The sequence below is a fragment of the Camelus bactrianus genome, chromosome 21 (assembly GCF_048773025.1).
Source record: "Camelus bactrianus isolate YW-2024 breed Bactrian camel chromosome 21, ASM4877302v1, whole genome shotgun sequence".
Lineage (NCBI taxonomy): Eukaryota > Metazoa > Chordata > Mammalia > Artiodactyla > Camelidae > Camelus > Camelus bactrianus.
In genome coordinates this window covers 12,988,259-13,004,975 of record NC_133559.1, presented here as the reverse complement: position 1 = coordinate 13,004,975, position 16,717 = coordinate 12,988,259, and the positions used below count along the sequence as shown (strand labels likewise).

Genomic DNA, 16,717 nt, shown 5'->3' with positions numbered 1-16,717 from the left:
GGGTTTGGGAGAGTCTGAAAAAAAATGGGTATAGCCTGGTCCCCACTGACTTCTGAGGCTGGATAATCCTTTGATGTAGGGGCTGTTCTGTGCATCGTAGAGTATTAGCAACACCCCTGGCTTCCAACCACTACATGCCAACAGCGTCCTTCTGAGTTGTGACAACCAAAGGCGTCTCCAGACATCGCCAAACTTCCATCCTTTGGGGGAGCAAAATCGCCCCCCAGGTAAGAACCATTGGTATAACCTCATCCTGGCAAGGCTGGTCTGGATAAACTGCCACTGAAGGCACCGGCTCCTCCCCTCCCTGAGGGAACATGTGAGTTCTTTCTAAACAGCACACACCCTTGGGAACCATGCGTCACAGAGCTGATGCCATCGGGCTTGGGAAGTAGCGAGAAGTCAGGGGGAGAGAAGGAGCAGGTAGAATGGAAGAAGCAAGAAAAGACAATGGAAAAGCTTTTAGAAATAAGAAAGGTTTATTTAGCAAAAGCCACTAGACTAGTGACAACATCCAGGGAGTAAGTGCACTTACATGAACAGAATCTTTTCCCAGAGAGTTGATCCAACAGAGTTAATGCCACACAGTTTTAGGAAGTAGAGGGCTGGAGGGGAGGACAGGGGGTAGCAGTCAGGCAAGGAGAAAATAAAAGGAATATAACCCCTAAACAAGAGCAGTTAAGAGAAATGAGACTATGAAGAGGCTTTATAGACAGCATTGGTATAAGCAGAGATATAAGGAATATAATTTCCAATCCCAATATATAGTCCATTCTGTGCAGAGGAATTCTTTCCTGGCCCCACAACAGTGACAGCCTGGTGTGCCCAAGAGTCTGCTGGCACCTGGGAGAGGCTGGGGCAGGTACCATAAGGGAGGTGCCCCTGGTGTCCACTTGTCCTCCATATAGGGCAGAGTAGTAGGATGAAAAAGAGGAGCGCAGGAGTTGAGTTAGCAGAGCAAGAGACAAGGAGAGAGGACAGGGTGACATCGCTCGGAAATCAGGTCTGCAACGCTCCCTTTTCTGCCCAGTGGCTGGTGACCTTTCATGGCCCCTAGATCCGGCCTCTGTCTCCTCCATCTCCACACCCCCAAGTGTGTGCTGGTGTGGGTCACACTGAGGAGGATGCCGACACACATACCAGTGCTCCAGGAGGGCTTGAACTGGGGACGAGGCAGGTGGAAACCACTGTGGAGCACCCTGAGGGCAAGGGTCTTGAGAGGGTCTCAAGTCAGCAGCACAGACAACCAGTCTCTCCAATTCTTCAACCCCTCCTCCATCTCCTTCCTTCTTTCCCTTTGCGTGCTTCTCAAGACCCTTTTAGAAACTATCTTCCCCACCCACTCTTCTCCCTGCCCCATCCAAGCCCTCTGCTACCACATTCCAAGTCACCTAATCCACTGGCCTCCGCCTCTGTCCTCAGCCCCTGCTTGTAGGCAGTGGGCCTGGAGAAGCCAGACCTTCCACTCTCCTGAACACTCAAAATTCTAATGGGCTAAGAGGTCCCACACTCAAGGAAGCCTGGGTTAGGTTTTTGTAAGTTAGCTGGGCTCAGCCAAACTGGAAACCTGATCTTTCTCCTTTGGTTTCGTGGTCCTTCCTTCCCTCGTGTATCCGGACCTACTTCTAATGATTAATTAGCAAGTGTAACAAAATAAACAGAACCACTCCTCTCCAATTAAATGCACATTAGGAAAACAACACAAATCTATTGCTGATTCAAACACTCTGGAGATCTCCATTGTCTTCTCTCTGGTCACTTCTCACAAGCCTATGCACACGTCTACACCTTCCCTACACATGTGTCTATACAAGCACATGTACACGCACACACGCACACACTCACACACATACACACACCCACCCATCCTATTCCACTGACAGCCTAATGCACCAAGGAAGGCTAACATAAAGCTGCATTTACTTCCTTTAATTTGGACTTTCTGGTCTAGAAGAAATCCAACTGTAGCTCTAAGAAAAGACCTGCACTTTCATTTCTAGGTTTTATAAAGCCACGTCAGGCTTGGAGAACTCCATTCTGGGGCAACCGCATCCTTATCAATTGATCCTCACACAATACTGCAGTCTGGATCTGCAGCTTGTTGTCCAAGATAAAGACTTATTTCCCCAAACACACAACACCAGCATGTCTCAGCTCTCTCTTCAGGCATCTTTAAAGCTGTTAACAGCCACTTCTGGCCTTGCTGGAGTCAGAGGACAAGAAAGCTTGCCCTCACTGCCCGTCAGCCCGTTGTACCGAGTGGTAACCTCTATTCAAGGCCCAGCTGGTAAAAAGAGAATTGCACGTGACACTGTTCACTGGTGTGCTCGAGGCAGGCACCCACAGAGGACGGGGCAACGGTGATATGGCTGTGGTCCCTGACTTAAGTGGCAGTGATTCTGAAGAGTGAACTTGAGCGGTCTCAGCTACCAGCCTGCATTCGTTTTTTTTTTTTTTTTTTTTTTGCAGTAAAAACTGACCACTACGGCCCAGTGGAGCAAACAGGTTGAGAGGTAAGGCTGGGGGCTCCAGGTCTCTGAGGCTTTCATAGAGGCAGGAGTGCTACAAAAGCTTCAGCTGGCACAGCCCCTGAGGCAGGACACAGGAGAAAGGGGGCAGCTTCCCAGCCTCCACGTGGATAAGCTGGGCTTGCAGGCAGGAGGTGGACGGGGCGTCCACACTGAGGAATCAGGCCTAAGTGATCTGTGGCAGCAAAGGGGTTGTCCGTCCCCTGGGCTTTCTTTCACGGCAAGGGCCTTGAACAATATTAAACTCCTAGTCTCTGAGGCAACACCTGACGTCCAGCTAGAGAAAATGTTCAGATCCAACTCATCCGAAGGCTTACCCAGTGCGACACATCCCAATCCCATGTTCACACTAAAAGGACGCGCCTGTCCTTCATAGCCCAGAGCATCCAACCTCTACAATCTTGCAAGGGCCTGGAGGAGTTCCTCCCATGAAGGTCAGGGGAGAGTCAGGCAACTGGCAGCATCCTGACATCCAAACACAAAGTACCTGAGAAGGTACCGATGGCTTCCCTTCACAGTCGGGACCACAGACGTGCAGAGAGCGAGGGGGCTACCGGGGCATCACACGACAGAGCGGAGGGGCCGGCTGACGCAGCAGGCAGGCAGGGAGCAGGTCCTTCAGCAGCCTGGTGGTCCTCAAGGGGGACCCCCTCCCAAGGCCATGGGCTCTGAGAGGCCCTGCCCCCACCCTCAGGAGTCACAAGTAGGAGAGAGGAGCTGATTCACCTCTGGGAATCCAATTTCTTCCTCACTTGACCCTCCAAAGCAGAATCCTAATCCTGTTCTGAAACTGTCAGCTCCCGGGCCCCGGGGTATTCTCAGCAGTGCACATTAGCCGGCAGCCCCTATCCGGGCAGCAGCCAGACTCGGCCCCTCCACACCTCGGCCACTGCCTCGGACTCCTCGTCCCACGGCACCTACACGGCGATCTCATCATCCAGGCTGTCGCCCAGCTCCTGCCTCTGCAGGACGTTGAGCAGGCGGGGCAGCTCCTCCTGGGACCACGAGTCACGCTCCTCGCTCTCGTCCGTGTTGGACTCATACTCCGAGGCGATGCCCGACTCTCGGAACTTGATGAGCTCCAGGCTGCCGAGCAGCGGCTCGCCCTGAGCAGGGGGTGGGGTGTCCTCGGGCGGGAGAAAGCGGAAGCACTCCAGCTTCACCAAGCAGTCGCGCCTACCTAAGGGGCTGCCCGCTGGGTGGGCGAAGTCGGCCAAGCCCGCGCCCAGGGGCGGCGAGTGCAGGTCCTCCGGCTTCGGGGTCGTGGGGTCACAGAGCACAGGCAGGGCTCCAGAGCGGAAGGTGATCTCCAGCAAACTGTCCTGGGAGCCCACTGGAGAGGGAGACAAGAGGGTGAGGGCGACATTAGCAAGGTGGTTGGTTTAGAAGCCACCCTCTGAAGACCCCCGCCCCCAACCCGCAACGCTCCGGACCACTGAGCAGCACCTCACAGCGGTTCTGCATCTCTGCGGCCCTTCCGCCCACCCCACACAGCAGGGACGCACCAGGCTGGAGGGGAGGCGCTTGGGGAAGGTGGTAAAGGCAGGGCAACCATAGTCACATGATGAGCTGGGCAGGCCAGTGAAAGTCTTGAATGGGGTGTGTGGTAGAAACTGAAGAGCTATGTTAAAAGCATGCAGTAACGTTTAATGCAGCCTTTTAAAGCGTCATTAATTAGAATATAACAGAGCCTCAATAAAGAAAAATTAGTCTCCGGAGTGGCTTCCACAGTGATGAAGTACAGTGGATCCCAGTCCATACCTTTGAGCCACTTTAAAAATAGAGTTATCAGCCCTGCCCCAGATCAACCAATGCAGAAGCTCTGTGGATTGCATCTGGAAATATCCATTTTTTTTGGAAAAGGATAGTTTGGGAGAACTACTGGTATGATAGGGAAAGCATTCATTTATACAATCAGACCTGGGTCTGAGTCTTGGCTGCACACCTTGCTAGTCCTGTAATGGTGGGCTAGCTAGTTAAGCTTTATTTCCTCATCTGTAAAGTGGGCACATCATCATCTACCACTATAAGGGTTAAATGAGTGATGAAATTCTACTAGTTCCTGGCAGCAGAGATGATCCAATGGGTATCTGTGGGTCCACAGCCAACCTACTCTTACAGCAGGCAGATAACCCACGGATGAGCTCAAGAAGAAGGCATGGAGGTGCGCTGCCTTCTGGTACTTCCCAGTGCAGCCTGGAGGCGGCTGGGTGTAGAGGCAGGCATCTCAGGCCAGGAGCCAGGCGACCTCTGCCGCTAACCAGCAGAGCTCTCTGCCCAGTTACTCCTCTGCCTTGTTCATTTAGTTGACAGGCTGCTACCAGCCTTTTCTATGCTACTGAGTTGTGACAGTGCAGATGGAGTAAACTACTAAGCAGGCCGATGTCTCCCGTGAGCTTGCAGAGAGCATGAGGCGCACGACAGGTGCTCAGGGCATCTGGGCTGGCAAAGGCCTCTGAGAAAGAAATAGGCAGCCTCTGGGTGTACAGAGCCCAGGCTCCCATCGAGGATAGGCTAGGTGAACTTGTGGTGGTGACTCCCGGGGACATTCAAGGTCAAGCCTGGGCATTGGCTGAGAAGGCAGCCAAGATCTTCTCTGGTCCCATCGTTCTGTAATTCCATGAAGCGTATGGACGGGATGAACAGAGCCGCTTTTGTTTTCTGCTGGAATATCAGGGCAGGTCAGGGGTCCAATAAAGCACCACCCAAAGCTTTAGGAAAGAGAATACGAGCTTCCAGAGCCTGCACAGAGGGAGGTGAGATCGGGCAGGGCCCTCGCTTACTGGCGTTCTGTCCTGACAGCTTCAGCTCCAGCTCCTGCACCTGCTTGACCAGCAGCGAGATGTGCTGGAGCATGTCCTTGTTCTGCAGCAGGAGCTGGTGCACACGAGCCTGGGCCTCCAGCCGCGCCGCAGCCTCAGCAGCCAGCTGGTCCTTCAGCAAGTGAACCTGCAGGGGGAGGAGGATGGGGAGGCGGAGAAGGCGGCAAGAAGACAGGACAGAGAGAAGAGAGGGATGTGAATGCAAACGAGAGCCGCTGGTGGATGGCTGGGACCAGAGATGCCTTCCAGGTCCAATTCAAGATGAATAAGCCCTGTCCAGGCAAAATGGGCACCTCGGCTGGTAATTCACAGAAGCCCAACACAGCCGGGTCACTGGATCTGTGCCCCGAGTGAGGGCTGTGATGCGTCACTCACGAACCACTCCAAGCCCCACACCAAGAGCAAAAGGTAAGAAAGGTAAGCTGCGCCCCAGACCCTGCCCCTGCTCCAGCCCTGTCAGAACCCCTTTGACAACTAACATATTAACCATGTTGAGGAAGGTACCTTTGTCTCATCTTTTAAGAAACAAAATGAAAAACTGATGTGCTGACTCACTAGCTAAGAAGAACGTCACAGTAAACCCGCATACAATCTTTCCTCACACCCAAACGTAATGAGAAACAGGAAGCCCTACATGGGCCCTTTCTAAGTTAGTGAGGTGGTTGGAGCCAAGCCTGTCTTTTCACGTCTGTGTGTGTCAGCTTCCTTCCCTGACCATCCATTCCCTCTTTATTTCCCTGGGAACCTAGGAGCCTGCTTCATACCTGGTCGAGGTCAAACGTCTGCTGGCTGACTCACAACAGGGCCTCAACCAGCAGCCCCGGCAGGGCTGGGTGAACAGCTCAGAGAGCCGCCGTCTGTGGGAGGAGGGGGACCCAAGGAGAGCAGCTGGCAACGGCACACCCCGCGTGCTCAGTGGAGGGAGGTGTGGGGTGACCCTATCAGGACCCTGGCTTAAAGAAACTGAGCCACAAGGCAATGACAATATTCACACGAATGTGATCTTTGTGCTAAGATGTGGATAACGGGGTCTCTATGGAAGGTTTCTGCAGGTCCCTGAATAGGGGTAGCTGACAAATTTGGTGGCCTGGACTGAGGCAGCCTGCAGGAAAGAGGGTTTTCTGGAACCAAAACCATGAGGCGGAGTCAGGATGAGGGGGCGGAACAGGTGAAACCAGGGGTGGAGGAGAGAGAAGGAAGGAGTCCTAAGAGCTGACTCTCTGGCTCAGCCAACAGGTGCTCCGGGTTTCTGAAGAGCAGGCTGCTCCAGAGATTCCGTCAGTTCCATCAGGGTTTGTAAAAGATCATCTCCGCCCCACAGCCTGGCCGAGCCTGACCGAGGGCCCTGCCAGCCCAGCGCCCGCCCCTCCTGGATGCAGCAGCCACTTAGCCCGGCCCAGTCCTCAGGACCTGATCTTGTAGTTGGCTCTGCTTCTAAGTGGAGCCACTAATGAGATTAACTGCCACTTTCCATTAGCGGCTCCCAAGGTTGGGCCTATCTTTCTCCCAGGGGGAGGACGCCTAAAGCACCTAAAGTAAACCTGTCCTCCAAGAGGAGCTGCTAAAGACAGAACTGACATCAGCTTCATTTCCTGCCGTGTATAAACGAAGCAAAGGTCTCGAGAGGGCTGAGAACTGGGAAAGGAGTGGCAATGAGATTTTAATCTGGATATCAGATGGTGGGTGGCTATTAAGCCTCCATCTTCCTTGGAAACTGAGGCATGGAGACAGTTCACCTGAGAATTCCCCAAATCCTGTTGGTTCTGAGAAACAGAACAATTGCTGGGAGAACCCCCCAAGAAGTGCCCCCTTAACCTTCCATCTACAAGTAATGTAACTTATTCCAACTAAGAGTATCACTGAAAAGAATGTACTGAGCAGACAGAATTGTTAATTATCCATTTTCTAGTTTCTTTGGAACAAAACAGAAATATTAGGCAGAAATATGGAACAAAACTTTCAATGCATGTAAATAGAGAAGATGGAGAACTCTGCATACTGCTAACTGGCATCTCTGGAGGACTCCCTGCACACACATGTTATAGACTCAGGTGCCTGAATCCCACATCTGAACATTCCAACAGAAGAGGCCATTTGAGAGCACTGGACCAGGATGCTTGAGTCTGTTGGTTACTCTCTATAACTGGGTAATTCACTTCTACCTGGACTTCACTTTCTCCATCTTTCAACTAAGAAGGTTGGCTAGAGGCTTAGACAGTCTATGATTCCAAGTCCAGGTGAATGTAGTAGTCGGTACTGGGGGCCATTCATTACAGGTTCACTGAAGAACATCCCTAGATTTCCATTGGGAAGTCAGAGAATTAGGACTGGGGACAAAAGAGGAGTTCCCTCCTACAGAAGCCAGGGGAAAAAAGGTTGGAAGTTTGTTTTGCAGGTAACCCTTCCACTGGCGGAGGTAACCTCAATACATAAAAGACGACCTCGAATTAAATGTCTCCATCACGAATCCACTGGTCCTCAGTACTACAAGAAAACGCTGTGCTTGCACGCTACTTGTACTAGGTTAAGTAAGAATTCTAGCTTTGCAAATGCAGAGTTATAACACTCAGGTGTTTTCAAACCCTGGGAACATGAGAGCACATGCCGTTGCCGCTGCCCCAAACCAGCTCTAATGAGCCCTTCTGCTTCTGCAGCCATCAAAAGTGGCAGCAGGCTGAAGGCTCAGACCTCTCGCTGCAGCCGTCCGCACCACAGGGGAACGCAAACCAGGCCAAGTGGGGACAAAATGGCCTCACTTCCTTTACATTTGAGGAAATTTTATAGTCCCTGCATTTTGCATATGTATGTCTGGCCTTGAAGCACCTAAATGAGGCGGCATTATTTTCAGCCTTGGCTTGGGCAGTTGGCTACAGCTGTGCACACACTTCCGTGTACCACAGGGGCAGATACCACCACCTCCTCCCTACCAGATGGGATTTATTTGTATTCATCACACTCTTCTTTTAAAGCATCAAACACCTTTTGCAAAGGCAGGCCATATTAATTTCTGAAAAGGCAGGAGTTAGCTTTGCCTTTCCAGAGCTATGGGGTCTTTGGCAATCACTATTCCGGTCACAGACAAAGTCACCCTCCAGCTCTGTGCCACTTCCCGAAACTCGGATACCCACCCTCAACCCACCCAGCAACACCAGACCACTGCCCACTCGCTCTCCAGCCTACTTGCCTGGACTCCAGCTCCTCCGTAAGAAGTGGGGGCAGGGCCAGGCTGAAGTTAGGGAGCAGCAGGCACATGGAAATGGCAGTGGAGAGAACCAGAGCAATTCGCCCCCCCCCACACACACACACCGGACATACAAGCGGAGGCGGGCGGCGCTGTCTCACATGCATAAGGCAGGGACTTGGGCAGTGCACCCAGGGCGCTGGGGACTGGGAGAGGCCGCGAGGATGGATGCTAAATCTAGGGCCTGGGGGTGGGGTGCGGAGGGGTGCGCTGTTCCTCTGACTATAACTAGGGCACACACAATTGCAAAGCAAAGTAACTAAGCACTTGTTTCAGAACAAGTGCAAGTGGCAACAGGTAGAGGAGTCTTTAAATAGCAAATACTGAGCTGCGCTAACAATTTCCCCAAGAGTTGGGCCAGGAATTGGCAAAGTGAAGGAATCTGGCCTCCTTAACTGTTGCCAGTCAGCCACAGTGCCCGGATCAGTTCTGGAGCTATATGGGCCCAGCCCGTGGCCATGCGGGTGCCAGCTACAATCTCAGCTTTGGTTCAAGGCTTGGCTATATTCTCATTTGCACCCTTGAACTTCTGGTCCATCCAAAAGCAGGAAGCTAGTGCAGCCAGGCAAGCCTCATGCTGGGTGGGGAAAGTGCTCTGAGGGGCTTGGGGTTCACTATTTATACACTGAGGTCTAACCTAGAATCAGCTGAGCAGTACCTTTGCCCATGTACCTGTAGGGCCAGGGCAGACCCTTTCTAGACCAGCTCTGAACCAGTTTAGGGGGAGGCTGGGAGAGGTCTTGAGGTCTTAGACCAAATCAGAACACCATGAAGGAGATCTAAGCCTGGTCCCGATGACAACAGTAGAACCAGACTGGCTTGTGAGAATAAATGGGGGAGGGAGGCATAAATCATGCAACAAAGGACCCCAAGAGTGCACCTGTTTCCCAGAAGCTCTGTCTTTATCCTTAGCTCTTCCCAGGAGCCACATTAGGAGGATTTAGATGTGCCCAGAGAAAAGGAAAATGTGTTCCCACCTGAAGTGCTGAGGTCACAGTATTACCCACTGGAATTCTGGGGACTGCTGGTGGTTTAACAAAGAAAGACAGACATTTTGCAGTTTGGTGGCAATAGAATCGGACAGAATTAAGTAAAAACTGACCTCATGCTAGACACTGAAATCAATCCCACTGTGCAGAGAAACCAAGTATGCCGGATTTGATGTCTTTTAAATGCATGAAAGATGCCAAGAAGACCTGTCCACTGATCCACCTACATACCCTTTATAACTGTTTATACCCACAGATATGGGTACGAATAAGAAGCCTTTGGATCAATTGCTATAAAGAGAGTGGGAGAGGAAGGTGCAGAGAAAGCCGTAGCTGACGGCTGGTGTAGGACTGAATCAGTCTGGACAATAGATGAGGTGAGAGGTACAGCAATACCTCTGCTGCGTTCCTGGGCAGCAAAGCAAGATGCAAACTGAAGGGACTACCTATGCAGAGAGGGATAGAGAAGTCGGCTGGAGAAGCTGTCTGATGATCTCAAGGTCCTGTCTGACTTGAAGATTTCAGAAGTCTACGACCCCACCCAGGGTCATCTCATTAATGTGGGATATTGATGCACTCTGGTGGCCTTGCAATCATGTCACTGCCCGAACTGAGACTCAGCCAGGGGACCCCATCTATAATCAACAGATTCCAAATGCATGAGAGGCTGAGGGGGCCAGCCTGTGGAAGTGGCTGGAACAGAGAGAGGTTCATGAATGACCTACAAGCACCACATTCTTCCCCTCTCTTAGCCTCACTGTCTTCTAGGAGAGAAGCAATTAAAATAGGGCCAGGGCAGTCATCTTCCAGTGAGACAGATGCTTGATTCTGGACCAGAGAACCACCCTCAGGCTTCATTCTGGCGATGGGAGACCTGTTATCTCTCACAGGCCTTGTGACTTTGCAGACAGAGTGTGGGGCCTTCGACTGCCACAACACTAATCTCCTTGTACAGATTACACATTTGCAAATAGTTTCTTTTGTTATTTAGCAGTGACTTCAAATTCAAATGCCTCTCTGATAATATTCATCATGAATATGCATCAAGCCCGTTCTTAGATAAATAATAATTTCTTGGCAATTGATATGCTGAAAGAGAAAAGTATCACCATTGGAGAATGGATTTGTATTCAATGGGAAACTTTTGGAAATGCTGTGAGTTCCGACTGGCCCTGTGCTGGAGTCCTCAGGCTTTGTGCTGGCGTCAGCCCTCACACCCCGGAGGTGGGGATTCTCGGAACTGCCGTGCCATTATTAACTAGAGGAGATGAATTCTGTCATTTGACAAAAGACAATGATTTTTTTCCCCCAAATATAAGAAGAAGCCATTGATGAGATTCTTCCTATTTGTTGCTGTTTTGGGAACACATGCGAATCCTCCCAGGATCAGTACACATCCTTTTGGTTCCGGATCAGGATTTTTAAAAAGGTTCAAATCACTTGGGAGCAGGGCCCCACTGACTCTACTCTCTTGAAACCCAGCTGCAAAAGGTGCCCATCAGGCTGGGACTCAGGCCCAGGTCAGTGCGAGACTGTTGTAAGAAGGTCTTTTTAAGACCCAAGTTGTTGCATCATTTTGATTAGGCTGCAGGGTGCTTCCTCAAGGGGTATGTGGGGGAAAAGAAAGCTCTGTCTGGGTGATTCACTTGACCGAGGGTCATGAGAAGAGTGAGCAGAAGAAATGACAAGGATCAATAACTGCTCCCTGGGGAAGTCTTCCCTGTTCTCACTACAGAAAGCAGAAAGCCACAGAGGGCAGCCTGGCTAAGCAGATGTAGAATGCCTAAGCACAGAGCCGCCTTCCCAGAGCTCTCACCAGCTCTCCCAAACCCTTGGCCCCACTCTCTTCACTGTCTTCCTCTGCCCACCCCAGGTCCTGATCCTGTCTGACTCTCACCTCAGGACTCAGCCTTTACTGGTACAAACGATCGAGTCTTCGCCATTCCCTGACTGCCCATGAGAAGACGAAGCTCAGACTCACGAGTTCCAAGGAAGATGTGGACCACAGTGCCCTCCGCGGGAGCAAGCAGAAGAAATCCCTGCTAAAAGCAGCAGGGAAGTCGGCTCCCCCCTCCTTTATAAAGCAGCAGCAGCCCCACAAGTCTTCAGGGGTCAAACAGCACTTGGCTTCTGAAACCTAAGCCAATTCCCATTATGGCTCAAATACTACATCGAAGTTCCTGTAAGTTAAATCTCATTATGATGAACTCCAAGGACAATATGGTTATCAGATCCTGCCTGGAATGAGTGGATGACTAACGGAGGCATGGACACCTGTATGGACAAGGTGGGTGGGATTCCAGGATGGTAGCGGCCACAAGAGTGTTTGGCACAAATTCATACTTTAAGCTCTTTTAAAAGTGGTATCATGGAGTCACACCTGTTCTGACTCCAAAGGCGTCCCTGCCTACCCCAAACTCCAGGAGAAGAAGGCAGGAAAGGAAGGGTGGAATTATATGCATCTTGTTCCTTCGTAAGTTCAAGTCATTATCCAACAACATCCAGCCAAGCCAGCCAAGCCCAATTCAGAGCGGGGGATACACGAGAAACCAAAACATTTCTTCCCATTTCAACTGCATCCCCCATCTCTCCCATCCCCGCCTCCTCCGTTCCCCAACAAGCAACGATCCAACAGCATGAGCCATCCCCTCCAGCTCCCTAGGTTTTAAACCTGCCCTGTGTCCCTCGCTAGGGAAGGCGCGTCAAGCCCATGAGAGTGGAGCCTGCGAAGTAGGGAGGAGGCTGAGGAGAACCTGGGCCACAGCCACTTGTGTCTGCTGCTGCTGCTGCTGGAGGAGCTGCTGGAGGAGCTGCATCTGGTGGTGGGTGGACAGTGGTGTCCCCGTGCCCAAGCCCGGGGGCTTCGAGGAAGAAGAGGGCAGGAGCATCCTGGGTGAGGCTGTGAGCATGGGCTCCTGGGGGTGGGGTGCAACCTGGAGGAGAAGAGAAGACAGGACATGACCCTGGGCAGGCGCCATCTTTAGGGGCCTCACTGTAATACACAGAGCATGTACGAGGATGGGGTGAAATGGGCCACTTATAACCAAGAGCTGGAAATGCTGTGTCTTCAGTAGAACCATGGACGGAACCCGTGGAGGAGATGGTATGGCTACCTGGGTTGGGACAAGAGTCAGAAAACCCTATTTGGACACCTTAGTAACTGATGGGATGTGATGGAGACAAGGCAGCTGATACTGTCCCATCTCTTGCCCATAGCTTCCAACTAGACCATGTTGTTGAGTTACCCGAGGTTCTGGACTTAGAGGGATCTAGTTCTCTGAAAGATTTCGACCTGCCACCCCACTATGAGAACAGGAAGGAGGCGGCTTCCACCTTTACTTTACTGGATCCTTAGGGCTTCCTCCTCCAGGGTCTGCAGGGTTCTCCTGAGTTGGCCCCTGGAGGAAGAGGCCTGTGAGGGAGGGGCGCCAGCCCAGCACCTCCTGCTCCCATAGCGAGCGCCACCAGGGAAGAAAGTCTGCACACTAAAGCGGACAGTGCTCTGCAGAGCTCTCTCTGACAGGGGAAAGCAGCGTCCGTTCCCTTCCCGCCCGTCTCCCTCCTGGTGGTTGGACACTTTCACTCAGATAGCTTCTGTGATCCAGAGAAGTCTGGTTCACAGGGAGAGATTTTATTTCTTGCAATTCTACTGCTGGTCTCTCTTCAGATATGCAAGAGGAAGGCACCCACTGGCAGAGGGCTTTTGTACAAACTGGGGGCCGAAGAAAATACCAGGCGGACAGTCTGGAACTGTACTGCCCTTCAAACTGGACAGGCTTCTCCTCCTACTGAACTAGCCTGATGACCTCCATCCGAGAAAAGGCAGTGCATGATGGCGAAAGATGGAACTGGCTGGGAATCCAAGAGAAGGGCAATTTGTCAGGATTTTCCTTCTGTGTGTGGGGAGAGGGGTGGAGTAGGGGTGTTGTTTGTTTGTTTTGTCTTCTGGCTGGAATTTGGTCTCAGGTTCTTAGTTTCTTAACCTGGATCATATCAGGAACTCCTTGGGGTGTCCATCTTCTCACTCGTAAGATGTGAGGTTGGAGGTGATGATGCCTGAGGTGGTCCTGCAGTTTCTAACCTCCAATGGGCCAATTCCCAGTCTCCCCAGTGCTGTTACACAGGAGCAGCAAAGGCACACAACTGCCAGCTGCCGGCAGAGGAAGCCCACGCACTCTGGCCCGTCAGCTAAGCCCCAGGGGATCATGTGGTGTTGTGCAAGGATTAGCCTGGTACAAGTGCTGTGTAGGGATGAGGTGCCATCGAGGGTGCGGCTGCCAGTGGGAAGAAGGGGACCAGTACCGAGGAGACCTTGGAGAGGGGCGCACATCAGGAGTGAGCTCTGTGGCATCCTGACCCGCAGGAGCATCCAGTGTCCACACCCGGGGGCTGAACGTCTACAAGTCAGTCCCCTCTGAGAGGAAGTAAACCAAGCTCTGGAACCACCACTGTGCTGGGGAGTACCTCACTCTAAAGCTGACCCCACAGGGGCTAAGAGGTGGCTGATGGCGGCTGAGGCTGTGACACAGGCCACTCTGGGAGGTGACACGCGTGCAGACATGCAGATCACCTGGATGGGCCACTTCCGCTTACCTTGGAGTCTGTGTGGGAGCCTCCTTCCTTCCCTACAGCATCCAGGTCGGTCACACCTCGGCTGAACTCCAGGACGTCATTCCCTGGGAGCGGGGCCTCAACCGCGTCGATGTCCGTCTCCTCTGCGGCGGCCGTGGCAGCCCTCTCGGCCCCGGTGAGCTGGCGGCCTGCGGGACAACAGAGAAGGCAGGGCAGGGGGCGGCCACACAGCGACAGCGTCCTCCCTTCCCTACACTTCCGTTTTCAGTTGCGTCGTGCCCAGGGACGCCACTGGCCTCACAGCACTTTCGCATACCTTCCCACTCACGTCCACTAAATTTCTAATCCAATAAGATGTTCTCATTTTAATATCTTTGTAAAGTCCTGACGCAAAGACAAACATTTCCTCGAGCCTGGAGGTGACTGCTCTGCCAGGTTGGCATGATGCTTGTGTTGACAGGGTGTGGGGACCCTGGAAGACAGGGATGACAGTCATCTCAACCTCATCCAAGCTCAGGCATGGAAACGGCCCAGGGAAAGTACCCTGAACTGGGCGTCCAGAGAGGTTGCGGTTTCCCCCTCCACGCTCTTAACAGACTGTCGGATAAGGGGCGAATCATCTCACCTCTGGGCTTCAGTTCCTGCAACTGTACGTTACAGGCCGAGTTAGATGGATGGGGGGTTGTAGGCATAAAAAATAAGAACAAGGAGATTTGAGGCACCATCCCACCCAGTATCAGTGTCCCACCATCAGAGCCTCACTCTGACCATCCCCCCAAGAGCAGAAGCTAGGGAAGGGGCCTGCAGAAGGCGGCACTGCTGGAGGAGAGACAGGTGGCTGGTTTTTCATGCCCTGTCTAGTCTATTTCCCACTGAAGACAGTGACCAATTCCCTGATCACATGCTCAACACATGTATGAAAGTCCTACTATTTCTTATTTTTTTCATTCCCCGTTCCTCTCTTTTTCTTGGTCTCCATAAAAACACCTGGTAAGTTCCTGGCATTTCCTGGGAAATATTTTTTTCTCTACATTTGGGATTAGGTTCATCACTACTGTCTTCAAATAAAATTTCTTAAAAGCTTTCACAGACCAAGCACCAATAGTAAAACAGCACAGGCTAATGAGGTAAGTAGGAATTATGAAGAGCCGATTCCCTAATTCTCAAGCTAACCCAGGGAGCCCGGCCTTGGCCATCGGAGGGCTTGCCTTGGAGAACAAACAGTTCTAACAAGTCTCCCCATGCAAACCCACATGAGTCATCTGGGGAGGCAAGCCTGGGATTTAGAGAGCAAACAGTGTGTTTGGTTTCCTCCTGGCTGCTCTAGGAGCTGGGAGATGGACTGTCGAGGGTAGCAATGGTGTGTAACAGCAAGGATGGTCCTGGTCCATGGCCTGGGAGACCAGTAACCCAGCTCCTTTGTAAAGCAGCAGGCAGGAGCATAAAGAGCGGGCTGTTTTCTGTCATCTCCTGCACCTAGAAATGAGCTTCTTGACCATCAGGAGGTTTACCCTGTGAGAGGGAGGGCTGATGGATTCCCAGTAGGCGGATGGTGCTGGGAACTGAGCACCTGGTTCTCCTTGCCTGTGGAGGAGTGGACAGGGCGACACGGAACTGTGTTTGAGCAGGAGAGATTCCCATTGGTCACCAGGAGGGGCACCCTGCGTCCATCTGTCAGTGCACTTAATATCAGGTGTGCCCTTCTGGTCTTAAGGCCAAGGGTGTGCCTCGTTCATGTTTCTCAAGGATCTGGCACAGAGAACGTGTTCAGGAAATACTATTAAAAGAAATAGTGTCACAACAGGGTGGCAAAACAGGGAAGCGAGCTACAGGAGGAGGCTGCCCCTCATCCCTGGAGATCCTAATAGCAAGAACTAAGCAGTCCCTCCCCCCCACCCCACCCCCCCACAGAGCACCTGGAGATGTCCAGGCCAGAAGCCCAGAAGGGATCAGGAAACCTCTCAGGTTCTAGCTCTGCTTCTCAGAAGTCATTAAAAACTAAACTTGCCGGCCATTCTCTCTGTAGCGGTGGAGTTCCCAAACCAAGGCTGAAGTAAGTGAATCGCCAGTCACGGGACTCTTTCTGAGAGACTCCCTGCTACTCAGCGAGTTCTTGGATGATTACATTTGGAGTCGTGTCGATTTAATACGGCTAATGGGTAGAGATCAGTATAAGCACATGTATTTTATTGCACTTCACAGATATTGCAGTTTTACAAATTGAATGTCTGGGGCAAACCTGCACCAAGCTAATTTGCTGGCACCATTTTTCCAACAGTATTTGCTCAGTTTGTGTCTCTGTGCCATGTTTTGGCAATTTTCACAATATTTAAAGTTTTTCATTAGTTGTTATTAGTTGCTATTCATTATTTGTTATGGTGATCTGTAATCAGTGATCTTTGATGTTACTACTGTAATTGTTTTTGGGCAACATAAACTGCACCCATATAAAACGGCAACCTTAATGTATGTTGCATGTATTCTGACCGTTCCACTTGTCGGCCATCTCTGTCCCTTCCTCAGACCTCCTTTTTCCTAAGACACAACAATATTATAATTAGGCCA

At 51.7% G+C, this 16,717-nt stretch overlaps 1 protein-coding gene across 6 annotated transcripts in view; it reads right to left on the bottom strand.

Moving 5' to 3' along the window:
• The window catches only part of C21H1orf226 (chromosome 21 C1orf226 homolog), a 281,417-nt gene that overhangs the window by 14,829 nt on the left and 249,871 nt on the right, over positions 1 to 16,717 (bottom strand). For all 6 annotated transcript variants that reach the window (XM_074349719.1, XM_074349720.1, XM_074349721.1 and 3 more), the window contains 4 exons: positions 14,174 to 14,340; positions 12,334 to 12,513; positions 5,312 to 5,477; positions 3,709 to 3,861 (listed from right to left, as the gene is read on the bottom strand). In XM_074349719.1, coding sequence (XP_074205820.1) covers positions 3,709 to 3,861; positions 5,312 to 5,477; positions 12,334 to 12,513; positions 14,174 to 14,340 — 666 coding nt within the window. The remainder of the gene's footprint in view (positions 1 to 3,708; positions 3,862 to 5,311; positions 5,478 to 12,333; positions 12,514 to 14,173; positions 14,341 to 16,717) is intronic.